This window comes from Callithrix jacchus, chromosome 16 (genome assembly GCF_049354715.1).
Source record: "Callithrix jacchus isolate 240 chromosome 16, calJac240_pri, whole genome shotgun sequence".
Lineage (NCBI taxonomy): Eukaryota > Metazoa > Chordata > Mammalia > Primates > Cebidae > Callithrix > Callithrix jacchus.
This window is the reverse complement of record NC_133517.1, coordinates 6,795,778-6,815,230: the sequence shown is the minus strand read 5'-3', so window position 1 is coordinate 6,815,230 and position 19,453 is coordinate 6,795,778. Positions and strand designations below refer to the sequence as shown.

The 19,453-nt window shown below is 42.1% G+C and overlaps 1 protein-coding gene across 4 annotated transcripts in view; it reads right to left on the bottom strand.

Annotated features, from left to right (window-relative positions):
• The window catches only part of PRKDC (protein kinase, DNA-activated, catalytic subunit), a 195,847-nt gene that overhangs the window by 84,800 nt on the left and 91,594 nt on the right, over positions 1-19,453 (bottom strand). For all 4 annotated transcript variants that reach the window (XM_035277313.3, XM_002758884.6, XM_002758885.6 and 1 more), the window contains exons 41-54: positions 17,279-17,486; positions 16,073-16,251; positions 15,097-15,265; positions 14,794-14,859; positions 13,661-13,733; positions 12,358-12,521; positions 11,613-11,750; positions 11,304-11,423; positions 9,973-10,116; positions 7,815-7,966; positions 6,862-6,993; positions 5,428-5,539; positions 1,705-1,829; positions 1,478-1,627 (exon numbers count right to left, since the gene is read on the bottom strand). In XM_035277313.3, coding sequence (XP_035133204.3) covers positions 1,478-1,627; positions 1,705-1,829; positions 5,428-5,539; positions 6,862-6,993; positions 7,815-7,966; positions 9,973-10,116; positions 11,304-11,423; positions 11,613-11,750; positions 12,358-12,521; positions 13,661-13,733; positions 14,794-14,859; positions 15,097-15,265; positions 16,073-16,251; positions 17,279-17,486 — 1,932 coding nt within the window. The remainder of the gene's footprint in view (positions 1-1,477; positions 1,628-1,704; positions 1,830-5,427; positions 5,540-6,861; positions 6,994-7,814; positions 7,967-9,972; positions 10,117-11,303; positions 11,424-11,612; positions 11,751-12,357; positions 12,522-13,660; positions 13,734-14,793; positions 14,860-15,096; positions 15,266-16,072; positions 16,252-17,278; positions 17,487-19,453) is intronic.

Sequence of the window (19,453 nt, the reverse complement as noted above, 5' to 3'; positions counted from 1 at the left end):
AATGCAAATGAGATACCATGTCACACCAGTCAGAATGGTTTTGTTAAAAAGTTAAAAAATAACAGATAGTGCAACAGTTGTAGAGAAAAGGGAACACTTACACATTTTTGGTGGGAATGTAAATTAGTTCAGCCACTGTGGAGAGCTATCCGAGAGTTCTCAAGGAAGTGAGAGTTGAACTGTCATTTGACCCAGCAATCCCATTACTGGGTACACATGCAAAGGAAAATAAATCATTCTACCAAATAGACACATGCACCGTATGTTCACCACAGCACCATATACAATAGCAAAGACATGGAATCAACCCAGGCACCCATCAACGATGCACTGGATAAAGAAAATGGTACATATACACCATAGACTGTTAGGCAGCCATAAAAAAAAGAATGAAATAATGTCCTTTGCAGCAACATGGTTTCAGCTGGAGGCCATTATCCTAAGTGAACTAATGCAGAAACAGAAAAGCAAATACTGCATGTACTCACTCATATGTGGGAGCTAAACATTGAGTACACATAGACATAAAGTCAGGAACCACAGACACTGGGGAACAGAAGAAGGGGAAGGGAGGAAATGAGGCAAGAGCTGAAAAACTACCCACTAAGTACTACGGTCAGGACCTGAGTGACAGATTCATCTTTACTCCAAAGGTCAGCATTATGCAATACACCTTTGTAACAAACCTGCACTTGTACCTCCTGATTCAAAAATAAAAGTTGAAAAAAATGAGAAAAAAAAAGGTATATAGACTAAAATTGGAAAAGAGTACAGGGAAATACTATAATGTAAGTGATCAGCAGCTTTCTCTTCTAACATATACTTTTTTTCGAGACGGAGTTTCGCTCTTGTTACCCAGGCTGGAGTGTAATGGCCCGATCTCGGCTCACCGCAACCTCCGTCTCCTGGGTTCAGGCAATTCTCCTGCCTCAGCCTCCTGAGTAGCTGGGATGACAGGCACGCGCCACCATTCCCAGCTAATTTTTTGTATTTTTAGTAGAGACGGGGTTTCACCATGTTGACCAGGATGGTCTTGATCTCTTGACCTCGTGATCCACCTGCCTTGGCCTCTCAAAGTGTTAACATATACTTTTATGCTACGTTGCAATTTTGAAAATAAATCAACAACTGAAACACATTAACAAAAGCCTCTCACCTGGCAAAATAGGTACAGAATTCAAAAGCATACATTTTAAATCTAGAGTCAAGGCAACCCCAGAGGCCACCTCCTTCATTTAGTGGTGAAACACAAACCCTGGGATGTGGCTCCCAAGATGCCAGGCCAAGGGAGCAGAAAGCAGGCCCAGCTCAGCACACGTCCTATTCTTATTCTGCTTTCACCTTTTCTTCAGAGATTCCAACTTCATAAATGTTCATTTCATGGAAACCCACAGGTTCTTCTTGAGGTGGAGATATCTGAACAAATTAACACTTTATGAGCCAATGGGACCTGAGAGCAGGGCTAGTGTTCACTCACCTATGTCTCATGATTTGAACGAAGTCCTTGCTCTTTAACTGGAAGTACAGCTCTGTCATTGCCTCCACACGACAAAGTACCACCTCCAGACAGAGTGTTTTCAACACTCCATGAAATTTTGGTAGCAGAAAGAACACAGCATTCATGAACCTGGGGAGCAAGACGACTGGTGAAAGGAGGGTCAAGGACCCTCCTGCCCCAACAGGTACGCCCTGGACAGCCCATACCTGTCTGCAAGAGGAGGGAAGCTCTTGGTCACTTTGTTCAAGCACACAATAAACTTGTCCTCCATAGTATTCTGATGTTGTTTCAATTGTTTCGCAACCAGTTCACACAGAGACTCCTCCAGTATCTGAAAAATTAAGTTTATTTTCAAATACACAAAAGTAACATAGGTTAAGCACCTAAGTAAGGTTTATCTTTAGTATTTAAGTGAGCCCAAGGAAGGTGCTCAATGTTATCACCTACAACAAGGTAGATGATGGGACAGTAGGTGCTGGGGATGTCTGCTGGTCTGCGCTGATCATCGCACACCCTCGGGCTCTGGATCCTTGAGTTCCTACACTTCAGTGAGCCAGTCCACGTGGCTGTGCTCTGTGCTGAGCACCCAGGTATCTGGCTCGTGTCAGATGTCAGACCAATGAAGATTAGTGTTTTGACACCAAAACACTCCCAGTAAGTTCTTTGAGAAGCTAAGCTAAATATTGTTTGAGACATATTTTATGACGTCCAGGTTTCTGATGAAAAATATTCACATGGACTAGAATTTTCAAGCAATTCTATTCACACAGCAGTCCTCAGCACTGCTCACATCCCACCACCTCTCTTCACCAACGGTTGCTACCTACTGTACCTATTTGTCTGTATACCATCTGTTTCACCTCCTCAAATGCCGGCTCCCGAAGGGCAGGGACATGTTCCCTACTGCATCCCTAGAACCTAGAACCAGAAAGTCCTCAAATGTGCTCCACACAGAGAAGCACTCGGCAGCGTCTACTGGAAGGAAGCAACAGAAAACACTGCTGTCCTTCATGGCTCACCTCCTTCCTCACAAACATCAGAAGGGAGCATAGGCAACCTTTTCAAAGACACAAAGACTGAACAGTTTTTCAAAGCAAACTCACCACAGACTGAGCACCCCAAATCTGAAAATCCAGAAGCCTCCAAAATGAGAAACTTTTTGAGCCTCAGTGACAAAACATTCACTGGAGGATGTGAATTTTGGATTTTCGAATAAGGGGTGTTCAAACAGGAACTATAATGCAAACAGTACAAAACCAGAAACTGGAAACAATCCTGGTCCCAAGCATCTTGGAAAAGACATACTTTTCCAAAATAGTATGAGACTACTTTTAAATTATGTTTAAGAAAAATCCTTAACACAAAAGCACAAATTTCCATGGCCTGAACCCCATATAGAATACAGTGGTTAGTGCTGTATGTTCACTACTGAGCTGGTTAGTATTGCACTACCGATTCCTTTTATTGAAAGTATTTAAGGCCAGGTGCGGTGGCTCACGCCTGTAATCCTAGCACTTTGGGAGGCTGGGGTGGGTGGATCACTTGAGGTCAGGAGTTCAAGACCTGCCTGGCCATCATGGTGAAACCTGATCTTTATAAAATAAAAAAAAAAATTTAAAAAAATTTAAAAAAAAGTAATACGACAACACAATGAAATGGTCACAATCTAGCACGTAAAGAAAGCAAGTTGTAAAACAGTATGAGTAAGAGACCAAAGACCGTGGAGCCGTGTGGCCCAGGTGCTGACAACCGTTGTGTGGGAAGAGTGTGAGCCTATCTCACTCTATTCTTTTCATTTTACATTTTTTTAGTGGAGTCTCACTCTGTTGCCCAGGCTGCAGTGCAGTGGCGTGATCTTTGCTCGCCACACCTCCACCCCCTGGGTTCTCCCACCTCATCCTCCCAAGTAGCTGAGATTACGTATGCCTGCCACCACGCCCAGCTAACTTTTGTATTTTTAGTAGAGATGGGGTTTCACCATGTTAGCCAGGCTGGTCTCAAACTCCTGACCTCATGATCTACCCGCCTCAGCCTCCCAAAGTGGTGGGATTACAGGTGTGAGCCACAGCGATTGACCAATTTTTGTATTTTTTGTGAATACAGGATTTCACCATGTTGGCTAGGCTGGTCTTGAACTCCTGACCTCATGATCTGCCCGCCTTGGCCTCCCAAAGTGCTGGGATTACAGGTGTGAGCCACAGCACTTGACCAATTTTTGTATTTTTTATGGAGACATGATTTCACCATGTTGGCCAGGCTGATCTCCAACTCCTGACCTAAGTGATCCACCTGCCTTGGCCTCCCAAAGTGCTGGGCTTACAGGCAGGAGCCACAGTATCCAGCCTCTTAATAACTTCATGTTTACTCTGCTTTTCAAATTTCTACGATAAGTCATCACTTTTATATTTAGAAAAAAATATATAAAACAAAGTGTTTCTTACTCTTAAGCTGAAATTTAAGTTAAGAGAGATTAAACCTAGGGATCTGCTGTAACTTACTCCATTTATGGTGGAAATGAAGCATATTACATAGATTTAAATGTCATATTTAGGGATGTTAGAATCATCTTGTAAAAAGGTTCTACTGAATTTTAAAAATCTGTTTATTTACAAAAATAGGTGATAATTCCTAAAATAAATTGAAAGTAATGTTTGATCTTTCCAAAGGGATCTATTTCCTTGCAGCTTAATTTTATTTTAAATCCAAACAAGTCCATACTTGGTGACATGGACAAGGGTCCAATCACAGTGCTGGGCCTGCTGGTGCCTCCTCAGGACCACCTGGCTTCTCCCGAGCCTCTTCTCACCCAGCCCAACAGTGACTGGGGCCTGGAATCCACTCTGTCCTTTCTTTTAGGAGAGTAACTGAGCTAGGGCTACAAACTTGAGACTTGCCACCATAAAAGCAGTCTGTAAAGCCATGAAGCTGGATGAGGCAGGCAGATGAGCAGCTAGTGAGGCCAAAGCAGAGCTATGGAGGTGGTCAGGGAAGTGCAGCTGAGGAAAGGGAGGAGAGGCTGCTACAAGAGGACGAAGGGAGCCAAGAGCGTCCTCAGGGTATGACCAGGTGGGCCACCCAGACAGGCTCTGCAGCAGCAAGATCCCCAGTGTCCCACACAGAACCTTATGCCAGTGATTACGCCAGCATTGAAAACCCTGAAACCCACAACCCTGCTTGGGCAACACAGCAAAACCTTGTTTCTACAAAACTTCCAAAAATTAGGCAAGCATAGTGGTATATGCCTATAGTCCCAACTACTCAGGAGGCTAAGATGGAAGGATGGCTTAAGCCCAGGAGTGTGAGGCTGCTATGATCACACCACTGCACTCCAGCACTCCAGCCAGGTGACAGAGCAAGACCCCCAGCTCTAAAAAAAATGTAAAACAATAAAGAATATGTGACTTCTTCATTAGTCTTCTGATCTGAACATGCACTGCACTTAAACGATCAGTTAGGCTGCCTCACAGTCCGTCCAGCGGGCAAGGCAGCAGTACTGAGAGGATCTCCTGGGAAGCCCCTGCTCCTGTTCAATAGCTACACTGAAAACTACAAGTGGAAGACCAGACCGAGAGAACTCAGCACTCACCACAGCACCTATCTACCAAGACCATCTCCTCCAAAAGGAACTCCTTAGAAACAAGTTCACAGTAATAAAAGCTGGTTAAATACTCTCATCCAGATTTGACATTACAAAGTTAGTTGCTGATCTCTCAATGTTCACCAAGTGTCCAAGGTGTTTAAAAATCATGTGTCCTATCTAAAAAAATAAGTGTTATATTTGATATATCATAGTAATAAACAGTAAAATATTAATAAATGCAGAGGCCCATTTTGTTTCTAATCATACAGGAAATACATATATAAGTATCAAGGGTGATAACAAAATAGAATGAGAGGTATTTATTGAAAATTGCATATAGCACACTCACGTTTTTTCTCTCCATAACATATCGAAGTATCAGTCCTAGAACTTCTGCCGCAGCAGCATACACTTCCTTATATTTTACAAAGGACATATTATTCACCAAAGCTTGAAAGTATCTACAACAAACAAAAAGACATATGCATCAAATAATCCATTCTGGTGTTCCACAAATATAAATGACAATTTTCCTTCTCATGTCGTACTGACAGCGTTAAGTTGAGAACATCTAAATACAGAACGTGATGCAAATTCTGTGTACAAATGCACACATAAGCATAGATGTGAGGGCACTAATGTCACAACCAGAAAGGCGTAAGGCAGTCTGCTGTTCCATCATGCAGACCCACTGCAGCTGGACCCACCCATAAGGCTGGACAGACAGAAAGCTACGGTGAAAGTAAGAGCTACTATCCACAATCACGGGGCACTGACTCACTTCCAAAAGCCACCTACTATACCAGGACAAGGACAATAAATTGAGAAAGAGCAGGACCATACTCCCAGTGCCATGCTATGTGAAGAGGCTTCCCAGGGAGCCATGCGTCCACTGTCAGCACTCAGGGAACTTTGCCAGGTTGTCCCAGTGTAGAAGCCAAAGCTCCAGCCAGTGACTGTCTAAAACGAGCCGAGTTCCCACAAAGGCTGCTGCAATACTGGCTGTCTCAGTCCTGAGGTCACCCATCGTCTCTGGCACGGGTAAATGGTATGACAGTGCTGGGGAGCTAACAGAGGACCAAATAGAGAAAGTGAAACCCCCACAGGGATGTGAGGCTCAGACAGGGCAGGCTTGAAAGCCAGGGAGTAGCCAGGACTCAACACGGACTTCACAACCGTTCTCAACACTCACAAAGAAACACCCTTTTGTGATGTCTGGAAACCATCTTTCGGATGGTCTCTTGCCTTGGCATCTTGTGCCCAGCTGCCCTAGCTCCCAGGCGGGACGGTGCAGCCCAGTGTCCACCAACCCTCATGGTCAGAGAGCCCTGAACAAAGCCTCTTGGGGAACCTATGTCACTTTCGGGGGTAAATGTTCAGATATCAGTTTAGATATGAGAAATACTTAACAGCTCTCATCTGCCAGCATGTACATAAAAAAATTTCACTGATTTTAAACACCTATATTTCTCATTTACTCCAAACACATTTTTTCTTCCAAAAAAATCTAAATCCAACTTCCTAAATTTAGGTGGAAAAAATATTTCTGGTACAGATGAGGTCTTGCTATCCTATCCAGGGTGGTCTCAAACTCCTGGACTCAAGCAATCCTTCCCCCTTGGCGTCTCAATGTGTTAGAGTAACAGGCACGAGCCACCGTGCCTGGTCCAGAAACATTTCTAACGTGGGTCCGTCCTTAAATTTATCAAAACTGCACCATATTGCAGTCCGTCAATCCAGCCTGAGGAGATGTGACCTAAAAATGAATCAAGCAAACACATACTCGCTACTCTGGATGCCACACTGTGGGTCATAGGGAGGCAGGTCATTGGCCATCACGATGCCTAGCAATTGAATCCCTACTGAGTTGTCTTTAGAATTAGGATCTTTACCGGAAAACTTTTCAAATATTAACCTGAAACATAAGCACAGAAAAGAAAATTGAGACAGTTACATAATCAAATAAGAAGCAGGAGGAGAAATGCAGATTTTTTTTTTTAGCAAAGTCTTGCTCTGTCACCCAGGTTGGAGTGCAGTGGCACAATCTCGACTCACTGCAACCTCCACCCACTGGGTTCAAGCAATTCTGCTTCACTCAGCCTCCCTAATAGCTGGGATTACAGGTGTGAGCTATCATGCCCAGCTGATTTTTGGACAGATAAAGAATTTTCTAAAGCTAATCTTCAGGGTAAGAAATGCCTTTTCTTTATTTCTGTTGCTTCCCCAGGTCTAGCTTTGACTTTATAGCAATGCTTTCTCTTTCTTTTCCCATATCCAATACCCCTGCTTGATAATACCCTGCTGTTCAGAGGTTATCCCAGCTTTGTAACATTGGTAATTTTATTACTCTCGTATTTTTATTATTTGCCTAAGTTCTCCCTTAGTTGATAGCAAAACTTTTTGAAAGTTGTAGCTTGCCTCAGGCTACACTAAAAGGCATTACTCACAATCCTACCCGACCCCCCACCACCCTCTACCCCATGGGCCAATGCAGGGTGGTGCCCCACCCCAGTGTGTGGACAGTAGAGGTAAGCTAAGGGGAAAGGCAGGGCCACTGGAGAGCACGAGACACACGCCTGGTGCCACACTCTGGAGGCTGTAGTATTATTAGTAGCAATAAATGGTTTTCTTCCTCCTATCATTTCATGTAATTAAATTTCACTGTAATAACCATTTACCACACGCTACGTTTTAACCTAAATTTCTAAACAATACTGCAAAACCCAGTAAACATACCTATAAGGGATGGATAAGCAATCCTTCCAGCACTCCACAAGGGTCTTTATAATTTCAAGGTTGTGTCTATACACAGTTCTTTTTGGATGAAAGACGTGTTTCATTAGGAAATTAAGCAATCGATTTGCTAACACTTCATCTTTAGGGACCCCCTGAAAAGGTACAGAATTCTTTATTAATATGCAGCATTACATTCTGGAAACGCATTTTTTTTTTTTTTTTTTTTTTAGGTGGAGTCTCGCTCTGTAGCACAGGCTGGAGTGCAGGGGTGCAATCTTGGCTCCGTGCAAACTCCGCCTCCCGGGTCCCAGTTAAAGCAATTCTCCTATCTCAGCCTCCCAAGTAGCTGGGATTACAGACACGAGCAACCCCAGCTAATTTTTGTAGTTTTTAGTAGAGACCGGGTTTCACCAGGTCGGCCAGTCTGATCTTGAACTCCTGACCTTGTGCGTGATCCGCTCGCCAAAGTGCTGGGATTACAGACGTGAGCCTGGAAAAGCATTGCTTAAGTCTATTAAAGAAATCTGGCATTTTACAGAGGAATCCGGCTCCTTTTCAAAGCCCTTTCTGTGATTTCTCAGAAAAAGGCAACAACAAAGAGAACTGGGCACTGCCATCGCTGCAGTCTCAGAGATGTCATCCAGGGTGCAGGATGCCAGCCGCCATCCCCCGTGCAAGCACCTCTGCATCCCTCCCTGGAGCCTCCATGCCTAGGACCCTTTATGTGAGGCCCCGAACAGGGCCTGCCTGCAGGGCACAAGAGTGGCATAAAGGTACTTTCCCCACTCCGACTCAGTACCCAGTCAGTGCTTTCTGATTCAGCTCTTCCCCCATAAAACTGCAGAGTCTCTTGTTCAGGACACCTCAACAGCGAGACAGTCCGTGTCTGTGCTAATCCACCTGGCTGCTTCTCCCTCCAGGGAGAAACAGAACAGGGGGAGTCCCCCTCCAGTGTTAGCCTCTCACTTCCATGACTCCAGAGTGAGTCAAGTCTTCACGGCAACCTTCTTTCTGGCTTGCTATTGCTGTAATCAGATACCCTGAGGCCAGCAGTTTCACTCTCTCGAGTTCAGCTGAGTTCTGACAGCTACATCAATCTCTCCCAATGGATCCTAAGTTAAACTAAATCCCCTTTTTTCATTTTATTAAGCAGACTACAAAGTATTTCATCACACTAAGACTAAAAAAATCTAAATTTGGTTTAGTTTGAAAAAAAGTGAGATAGGCACACCCAGAGACAAGTGCATGAGAAAGCTCTATGTACTTTTCTGCGGGGAAAGGTGGGGATGGAGTCTCACTCTGTCGCTCAGGCTGGAATGCAACGGCACGATCTCTGCTTACTGCAACCTCGGCCTCCTGGGTTTAAGCAATTCTCCTGCCTCAGGTCTACAGGCGTGCACCACCACCCCAGCTAATTTCTTTTTTCTGCTTCCACCCCACAGAATTTTTTTTTTAAGTAGACATTGGGTTTTACCATGTTAGTCAGGCTGGTCTCAAACTCCTGACCTCAACTCATCTGCCCACCTCAGCCTCCCAAAGTGCTGGGATTACAGGCCCATGTGTGTGTATTATATTTAATATGGACTGTTCCTACCACCTCCTCACATGAAAACTTTTGTATGCTGTCAGTGTCCACAGTTTTAAATGAATAGGCAAAGCTCCAACACACATGTCTACACTGGTGGTACCACATTTGCCTCAATATAACATGGTGCTATCATCTGGCAGCTGCTGCTTTAGCCCTCATCTTGCCATTACTGATAAAAGGCAATACTCTGAGGGTAAAGAAGCTGGCACAAATGCCAATGTCAGGGCAGAAGGCCTCAGAGCCTCCCATTCAGGGTTGGTTGACATTCAGTTTACACATAGTTTTAATAAATCTGCAATCAAATTTCCAAGGCAAGTAAAGGCAGCAAATAAAACAAACACCTGACAATTTCATAACAGAAGCAAGGTCAGGGAAATTACCATAGACAAAGAAAACAAAACAAAACCAAAGCAGGCTGAGGCCATTTGGTTTAGGTGCACACCAGCAGCATAGCAACTAACGCTGAAAACTGTGACTAGTTAGTCCCGGGGACCTGAAGTATGTGTCATAGGCTCTACAGGATATTGGCAAAGGATAATATATTAACATAAAAGATGCATCGGTGCTTACTGTTGGAGTGGCCAAGCCTGTCCATGAAAGAACAGTGGCCACTATCTCAACCACCATGTAGTGAATTCCTTCTCCTCCATTGTTTTCAGAAACAGCCAGCTGCAGCAAGGGGCTAAGCCAGTGCTTCGCATAAGGGCGAAAGACCTACAAGAACATTTAAAAGTCAAACATCAAAGAATGGTCCTGAGTAGCCAAAATATTAAAACGAGACTATATCTTCCATCAGTTAAAATTTTATACTATGACTGAATCTAAATTCAAAATGGAGATAAGCACGTTAAAGTGAAGTCATCTGCGTGGACCTTAATCCAATACAACTGGTATCCTTATTAAAAAGAGAAAATTAGGACACAGAGACAGATCCAAGGGGAAGAGGCAGTGAAAACACAGGAAGAACGCCTCTGACACACCACACGGTGCTCGAAGCCACCAGACCTGGGAGCAGCCTGGACCAGACTCTCTCTCAGTCCTCAAAGGAACCAACCCTGCCAGCAGCTTGATCTCAGGCCACAGCTGAGTCCCCCCAGTATGGCACCCTGGGACCACATACCCAGGGTATGAAAAGAATCAAATTAGCCCTGAGGAAAGCAGGTCCTGCGGTATCCCTGGAGCAGCCTGTCGGGGGCCTCCTGACAGCCTCGCCATGTCTGCAGAGCTGCCCAGAAAGACTTTCTATGGAGCCAAGTGGATGGTGTCAGAGCGCCACTTAGTGGCCTTCAGTGGTTCCCTACTGCTCAATGAATGAGCCCAACCCTCTGCATAGCCCTGGAGGGCCTAGCCTGGCTCTGCTCCAGACCACACTCCCACAGCCTGTGCAGTCCGTGCATATCTGCTCAGTCCACCGAAGGGCCACCCCTGCTGCGCCGCTCCTACCCTGCTGAGTTCAACTCTCACTGCACTTCACCAGGTCTAGCTCAAAGGCCTTTCAAAAATCGACTCAAAATCCTCCAGCCTGACAAACTCAGCAAATGCCTAAGAGTTAGCTGTTTTCTTATAGTTAACGGGAATATTTTCTCCCTCACCGTTTTTTTGGGTACTATAAGCAAAGAATATTGGCAGCCATAAGAAAGCTGCTACTTTATACAAAGACCACTTCTAACTCGAGAGAGGTGAATATATATGTGTTAAAAATGATAAAAAAATGATGATGAACAAGTAGATAAATATTGAATAGCTAATCAGATAACAAAAATATCATGCTTTGTCCCTTTATATTTCCCTTTTGTTGTATGTTTTTAAGTAGATTCATAGAATTGAAACTGATCCATTCACAGAATTGAATAAACAGACTTATAGAATCTCTTCAAAGAATAAAATAATCAATTACTTACCTCTTCTGTATTAACAATAAGCTTGGCTAAGAAGAGACGGATATTTAATGGTACTATTGGATTTCCCAGTTTGCCATGGAGAAATTTCATCCAAGGAGGAAGATCTCTTAGCACTGACTCCTGAAATAAAACACTCAAAATTACCTTAAAAAGTGGAATGAAATAACCTTACATTTTGATATTATAAGAAAACAATAACAAAATAATACATGAACAAAAACATCATGTATATTTGATAAGCAGTTTGGTTTGGTCTTCAATATTAAAAGTTTGTCTCAATATGACACCAATGAATAGCGTAAACAGTACCTCTTCTCCTGGAGGTGGGCCCACGCTTCTGTGCATGTGCTTCACCAGGGCAGTCAGGGGCGCCATGCACTCGTGCCGATTGAGCTCATCCATTTCCAGCTCCAGCACGTCAGCATGCACTGCAGGGTCCTGCTGCTCCTGCGAAAGGGAAGTCCAGAAGAGCAGAAAGTATGGTTAACATTCAGTGGACGTGGCAGTGGATGTGGGAGGCTCTTTCTGGGGCAACAGCATACAACACTTAGGTAATAATGATAATTCTGTAGTAATATCAAATACACTCACTATACAATTAATACATAGAAAGGATTTAATGTCTTCCTTACATCCCAGGTACACAGTCCCCTTGCCCCGTCTGCCCAGTCACTCCACAGGGTGGCTCCTGAGGTCAGATGTCTCTGCTAAACTGACCCCTGTTCCCATCTATGGCCACTCCCCAGAATGGCTCCTCAGGTCAGATGTCTCTGCTATGTTGATCCCTGATCTGACTGTATACTCACTTCCCAGGAGTGTACCTCAGGCCAGAGCAACTTTGCTATGTTGACCCCTGACCTCTGACTTCCTTCTGTGCTGATGATCTGACTGCTGAATCTACAGAATAAAAGGCTAGGAATTAGATCGTGGAAAATTCTCCAGATTAACTCTATACTCTGAGGGCTGTCAATGGACAGAGAACTGGCTTCCTATAGTAAAAGCAAGGCAGAGCTATGACCCCCTTTCTTCACAAACAACAATATTCTTTCAGTACGTGAAATGTGATCATCCGTCTCCGAAAACGACCAGTGGTAGGTCTAGGGTCTTGGGAGCTATATGAATAGCTCTGAACTCCGGTTGAGAAATCAAATTGACTCATTTCCTCACTCAGGGTACTGTCTGCCAAACATGACAGAGAAGACATATAGGAAGGACCATCTGAAATATGAATAAGAAGAAAATTACATGTATTCAAACATAATCAGCAAGAAATGTACTTCTCTAAGCTCAAATGATATTAAAATTCAAGGGTATTTTAATCTAAGGTTTTCATCAACCCTGTGATTATTAACCCATTATCCAGATTAACAAAGCAAAAGGGAAATGGAAGAGATTTCATTTTGTTTTTGTTGCTATCTAGCAGTTATTCTTTCACAGACAAGGAAATTGTTATACTGATCCAATTTGGCGTAATATTAACAAATTTTCTTTGCATTTAAAACTTTGATGATGTACATTTTGCCCATTAAATCTAACATAAATGTGGGAAGAAATATTACTGAAAAGTAGCTGATCCAAAGTATCTAAGGGATTTAGAAAACTAGTCCAAATTTTATTCTCCTGTCAAGAAATGGTGATAAAAGCTACGAAGAAAAATTAAGCGAAAAATAAAAAAAACCAAGGAGAATACAGAGGGATAGAGGGTTAATTTTAAATAGGGAGGCCAGGAAGAGTCTACTTCAGGGGCTGACATTAAACAAAACGTCATGACGTATGCTGATAGCTGGGGTTGAGGGTATTAGAGGAAACAGCAAGTGGAAATGACCTGGGGCAAAGGGAAGCCTGGCACCCAGAAGGCACAGGCAGGGGCCATCTGCCAGAGTGAACAGGAAGGAGGGCACCAGGGGAGGGGGTTGGCAGGTGAGGGGCTGTGGGCAGCTCTGTCCTGAGGGAGATGGGAAGCCACTGTGAGGTTGGGCACAGAAGAGTGGCTGGAATAGACTTGTATTCTAATACACACTTCTGAATATATCTAAATAACATACAAATAAAATCCATATGCAAACAATAAGACACCAAACTAATTTTGTACTTTAAAAAAAGTGTAACATATCTGAGCCCATTTGGCCACTCTGAGATCTTTTTATGCAGTTAAGTTTGGCTAAGTACGTTTCTTTTAATATAATTCAATTTGCCACTTAAAGTATTTTTCAAACTCAATTTCAATGTTTTAGAGTACTTATTTTGTTTACATAAAAAATACCTTACTCCTCTATTTGTCTTAGAACAAAACAAAACAACACAACAGAAGAACCCATCGATTTGAATCCTTTCTCATGATTTTGAAAACATCCTACCTGAATCCCCACTTGCTGCTCCTCTGGCTTCTTTTCTAATTTCAATGTACTTTTTCCTTCTCTCCATAGGAATCTGTTAGGCAGCACAAATAAACAATGTACAACATTTTATAATCAGTCATACTTTTTATGTTTTAGTAGCAATCTGGCAAAAAAAGATTATAAATTTTTAAACAAAACAAAACAAATTTAAAAGCACTCAAAAAATAACCTCAAAATAAGACCACTGAGTGCCCCTTAAGAAAACCCTTCCTGTGGACTCCCAAAGAACTCAGCCCGGGTACTTGCCCTCCATCTCAGCTCTGGTATAGCTCACTGCACGGTGTGTCCTAAGCTCTTACGCCTGATTGCTGACAGATTTATCTCTGACCCTCAATTTCTTCAAATCTACAGTTATGATATATCATAATATCTTATACTGTTGTAACATATAGCATGTGTCTACATGCTCAATAAACTGGCTAACTTTGTTTCTTTGAACATACGGCTAGAAGACAATCCTAGCCTTGTTCCGAATGCGTACAAGGCGGGAAGTCACCACTCACATGTAGTAATGAAGCACTAAGGCATGGTGGAGGTCAGCAGCTGTGTGAAAGTGCAGACCATGACGGATGAGCTCACCTCTCTGCCCACCTTCCCATTTCCAATGGCTGGTGAAGGCAGCAACCACAACATTCTCACCAACTGCCCAATTGCTAAGGCTGGCATGTCAATCTGAGCTTGGCTAAAACAAGCCTTGTCCTATCTGCCAGAGCATTCCAGTTAGCCCATGACTTTCCTGTGACCCTACCATGTTCCCCAAGCAAGACCACAGTAAGGATCTCAACTTCTTTGGCTGCAGTAATTCACTAAGAAAAACTTCTGGGATACGTCCTAACAGTTCCTTTTCCCGGGACTGTCACTCCTTCCCATGTCAAGAGATGAAAAAATCAAGTTCTGACAAATTTTGTAGTTGCCTGAGATTGTACCTCCAGCTGAAATTGCCAATTTTTGTAGAAACGACCTGAAACCACCAGTTCTTGTTAAAAGCTGGCTCAAATATTGGCAATTTAACATGTTTGACATAGTATGTTTTTCTTTGTGAGCACTTGATAAAGCTTTTTTTAACCCAAAACACTGAAAATTTCACTCACCTCAACTTCTACAGGAAAATTATAGCGGTGCTTCAGGTCAATCAGATTTTCAAAAATAAGCAAGTTCTGTGGACACAAAGAATGTCAAAATATCTGAATGGTGAAGATCCTCGTAACTGATGTTGCTCTAGAATTAATGCTATTTAATAGTTCATGGAAAAGCACTCCAGCTTTAAATATACCTATGCAGAACTAAAAGAATCACATCTTTAATCTAAGATGGTGCAAATTATGATACAACTTCAGCAGATATAATCTAACTTTTGCACTCCTACAACAGTGCACACCTTAGGAGAGGCCTACCTTTTCTGGTTTTTCACTGAACAGAAACCCTTGGTAAAATTTTAACTCATTGAAGACGCAGCAGATGACAGATATGGTGCAGTTGTATGCTGCACAATGGTAAAGCCTTCTCCTCTCTAGCAGCTGATTCTCTCCTGCCATGTTCTCTGTAAATGCGTCATAGCACAACCTGCAGAGTAGATCCAGGTGACAAATCACTGCTCCACCCCAACAATGCCAGACAACAGGACCTAATGCTGTTCAGCCTTTCTTATCAAGCCTGTGCCAGGCAGAGTACTGGGCACTGAGAACATGAAAAGGTGCATGTCACCCATCTCACAGCAAGCACAGCATACATACATGGATCTCACCACACAGAGGTCACTGAGGCAACAGGATCAAGTGCAGTAAGTAAAGAGATAAGGAAGCAAGGAGTATAGACAACAGCCCAGTCATGACTGACGTCATTCACTGACTAGGTAAGAGGAGGGCAATAATGAGTTTGTTCGGAGATGCCAATGAGACACAGCAAAGTCTGTGTTCAATATTTACTAGGAGGAAAACTTCATTAAAAACAAGTTTTAGAGAAAATACATTTGATTACTTTTGTGTTTTTTAGAATGCCTGTTAAAAAAACATTTACTATTCCTTTAATTTCAAATGACAAAAAAAAATATATATATATATATATATATATATATATTCTACATATTTTCTTACTGAAAATCACCAAAAATATATCAAACTATTCGAGGGGAAAAAAAATAGCAGGAAAAGAACAGTAAAAGAAAAGGTATTATTCTTTGTCAAAGATTAGTACAAGATAAAACAACTGTTATTCAATAATACCCTAAAGTTCACCTAAATAGTGTATACATAAGAAAACTATAAAAGCTCAGTATGTAAATAAAATATTCACATTATATACACGCATAAAAATATATTTACCCAAAGCACTGAGAAATACAATAGAATCCAAAATGAAGTAAAATCTTACTTAATCAGTGTCTTTGTAAGTTCATTTCCTTCTGTAATACATGAGCCATGGAAGGCCTGATTAATCTTTGATTCCTTAGCGTGAACGTCATCTTTGGGAAGACGAGAGTACATCACATCTAGCATCTTATAGTAGCCCATCTTCTTGGTGATTTGAGTATCAAAGGTAGATTCATTCAGCTTAGAAAAGGTAACAAATAATTATCTTTGGTCTTATTAAGCATGAAATATATCTTATTAAACATATCAAATTTAATACTCAATATCCTTTCGACAGAATTTTAACAGTCAAAAATGCTAAATCACTTCAATAAGAGTGTGTAATTGTCCAGGGTCTAGAACACAGATAGAAACATTAATATGTTACAATAGGTGAAGCAGGAAATAATGCATGGCATCCAAATAGTGAGCCAAGGGTAGGAAATGTTTGCAGAAAATCTTACTGAAGATATGGGAACAGCAGGTGAAAGTGAAAATTCAACATATTAAGACACAAATTTCTCAGCTATTTTGAAGTTTGCTTTAACAATGTGGCATCTGGGTATTCACAGTATTTCCCAATAGGATTCCGAGGGAGGCTGAATGATACATCCCGCCCTTGCCCTACAAAAGGTATCCAAAAGATGCCCTCATCCCTGAATCTTTTGAATACAACTTCCTCATGTGACAAAAAAGGGACTTCGTAGACAAAATTCAGTTAAGGGCCTTGTGATGAGATTATTTTGGATTGTTCAGGTGGATAGACCCTAAATAAGACCACAGGCAACCTCGTACGGAGGATGTGTAGGGAGATTAAATAGACAGGAAATGGCAATGTGACGGGGGAGGAAGACACCAGAGTGATACAGCACAAGCAAAGCAATCCTGGCAGCCCCCGGAACCTGGAAGAGGCCAGGAACAGCTCTTCCCTGAGTTCCCAGAGCAAGCATCGCCCGACAACAATGTGATGTCATCCCAGTGAAACTGATTCCAGATCTCTGGCAGCCAGAAGTATAACAGAATACATCTATGTTGTTCTCAACACCAAATTTGCCTACGTTGTTACAGAAGCCACAGGAAATAAATGCAGATGCCATACAGTCTGTTATGTGGCACACTCCTCAAGCAGCAGAGGCCAAGTGACTGAGCACACAGCAGTGTCTAAGCACACAAGTCAAGCAGGCTGCTCACTTCTTATTACTATTTAACTGATTAAGGCATATGGTACCTTTGTAAACCTGGACTTCAATACATCAATGGCATCCACCACAATTCTGCTGAAGAATTCCCTCAAAGCATCCAGGCTGCAGTGAGACAACAGAGTGAGAAGGGAGCGATCCACAAAGGACTGGCGGGTGAAACTTAGGCGGGGGTCGTCCTTCCTGAACATTTCGTATACACTTTCCAGAAGGCCTACTTGTGTAACGCATGAACCCCTAAGAAAACAAGATAAAATCACGTGAACATTCCTGCTCTGAAGAGGAACTTTCAGTGCCTACTACATAACAGGCAAAATAAACAATAATGATTACAAATTACAAAAATAACTTTAAGGATTACATATATGTAAAATCCACAAAATACAAGAAACATTTGTACACAAACTATATTGTTTTTATTCGCTCCCCAAAATCTTCGAATCAAATGTGGCCATTGAAAATAAGATTGTTTTCATTTACTTTCAAATTTGGTCTTGCTTAAAGAACATCTGGAAGTCTCTGGAAGAGTCTCAAGCCTAAAAATGGTCACATTTCCAGGATATAAAACTCAGCAGTTGTGATTTTAAAATTCTAGTTTCTCCTTACCAATGAACCACCATTGCTATTTCCCAAACAGAAATATACCTATCTGGTCCTTTATTTACTCACCTGAAAAATACCTTATTTGAATAATCATCTATAAAGTTTTGTCTATAAATCTACAAATTAAGAACGGAGTTGTATGCTCATCTATAAAAATAAGAGGGTTAAGACTAAATAACCATTAAAATCCTGATGCCATCAAGTTAGATAACCAGGGCAAAAATACTAGATTCAGAAGATAACTCAGTCAATAAAAAGACTGCAGGACACTACTAGATGCCTCACAGGCTTTGCAAAGTTCATCTAGGCACTATAATGGACTGAATGCTTATGACTCCCCAAATTCCTATGTTGAAACCCTGACCCCTAATGTGATTTATTAGGAGGTAAGGCTGCTGGGAAGTTATCAGTACCCTTATATAAGAGGCACCACAGGCCAGGCACGGTGGCTCATGCCTGTAATCCCAGCTACTTGGGAGGCTGAGGCAGGAGAATTGCTTGAATTGCTTGAATCCAGGAGGCAGAGGTTGCAGTGGGCTGAGATCACACCATGGCACTCCAGTGTGGGCAACAAGAGACAAACTCTGTCTCAAAAAAAGAGGCCCTAGAGAATTCCTTGCCCCTTCTACCATGAATGACTCAGAGAGAAGGTGCTGCCTATGAACCAGGAAGTGGGCTGTCATTAGACACCATGTCTCCTGGCAGTACATTCTTGGACTTCCCAGCCTCCAGAACCAAGAGAAATGCATTTCTGTTGTTTATAGGGAACCCACTCTGTGCTACTTTGCTACAGTAGCTGAAAGGAATAACACATGCACCATCCTAGCCTCATTTTCTCTAGAGGAGCTTTCCAATAGCAAGCATGGTAGAGAAGCACATGGGTTCTAGTCTTAAAACATTTCTTACATAAAAAGCTAAGATGGTAAAAAGAAGCAGAATTAAAAGAGCGAAGACCTAATTTTGTAAATGGGCCCGTAGATGGTTTAGTGAAAAACAAATGCAAATTAAATATGTAAAAATATGTCCGACTTCACTCATAATAAAGAAAAATTTTCTTTTATTTTCTTCACTCATAATAAAAGAAGGTAACAAGAGGAGACCCTTTCTCACCTATAAATTGGGAAAAATCCAAATATTTCACGACGTTGGCAAGACAGTGGTGAAACAGATACTCTAGTACATTACAAATAAGGAAAGAATTCAAATAATACAGCCCCAAAAGAAGCAATACAGAGATACCTGGCAAAATTACAAATGCACTTGCCTTTTCATCTGCATTTAGGAATGTACCCCAAAGATATATGGACAAATACAAGACGATATAAATAAACAGCTATTCACTGTGGCATTATTACTATTTTTAAGAAATATTTTTCTAACCATGGGGTTCTGCTACGTTGCCCAGGCTGGTCTCAAATTCCTGGGTTCAAGTGATCCATCTGTCTCAGCCTCCCAAAGCACTGGGATTACAGGCATAAGCCACCACATCTGGCTTCACTGTGGCATTATGTTTAACAGCAGAAGATTGAACCCAGAAGTCCACTGGTAAAAGGTTGCCTTAAAAATACTATAATACTTCTTTGCAATGAAGAATTAAACAC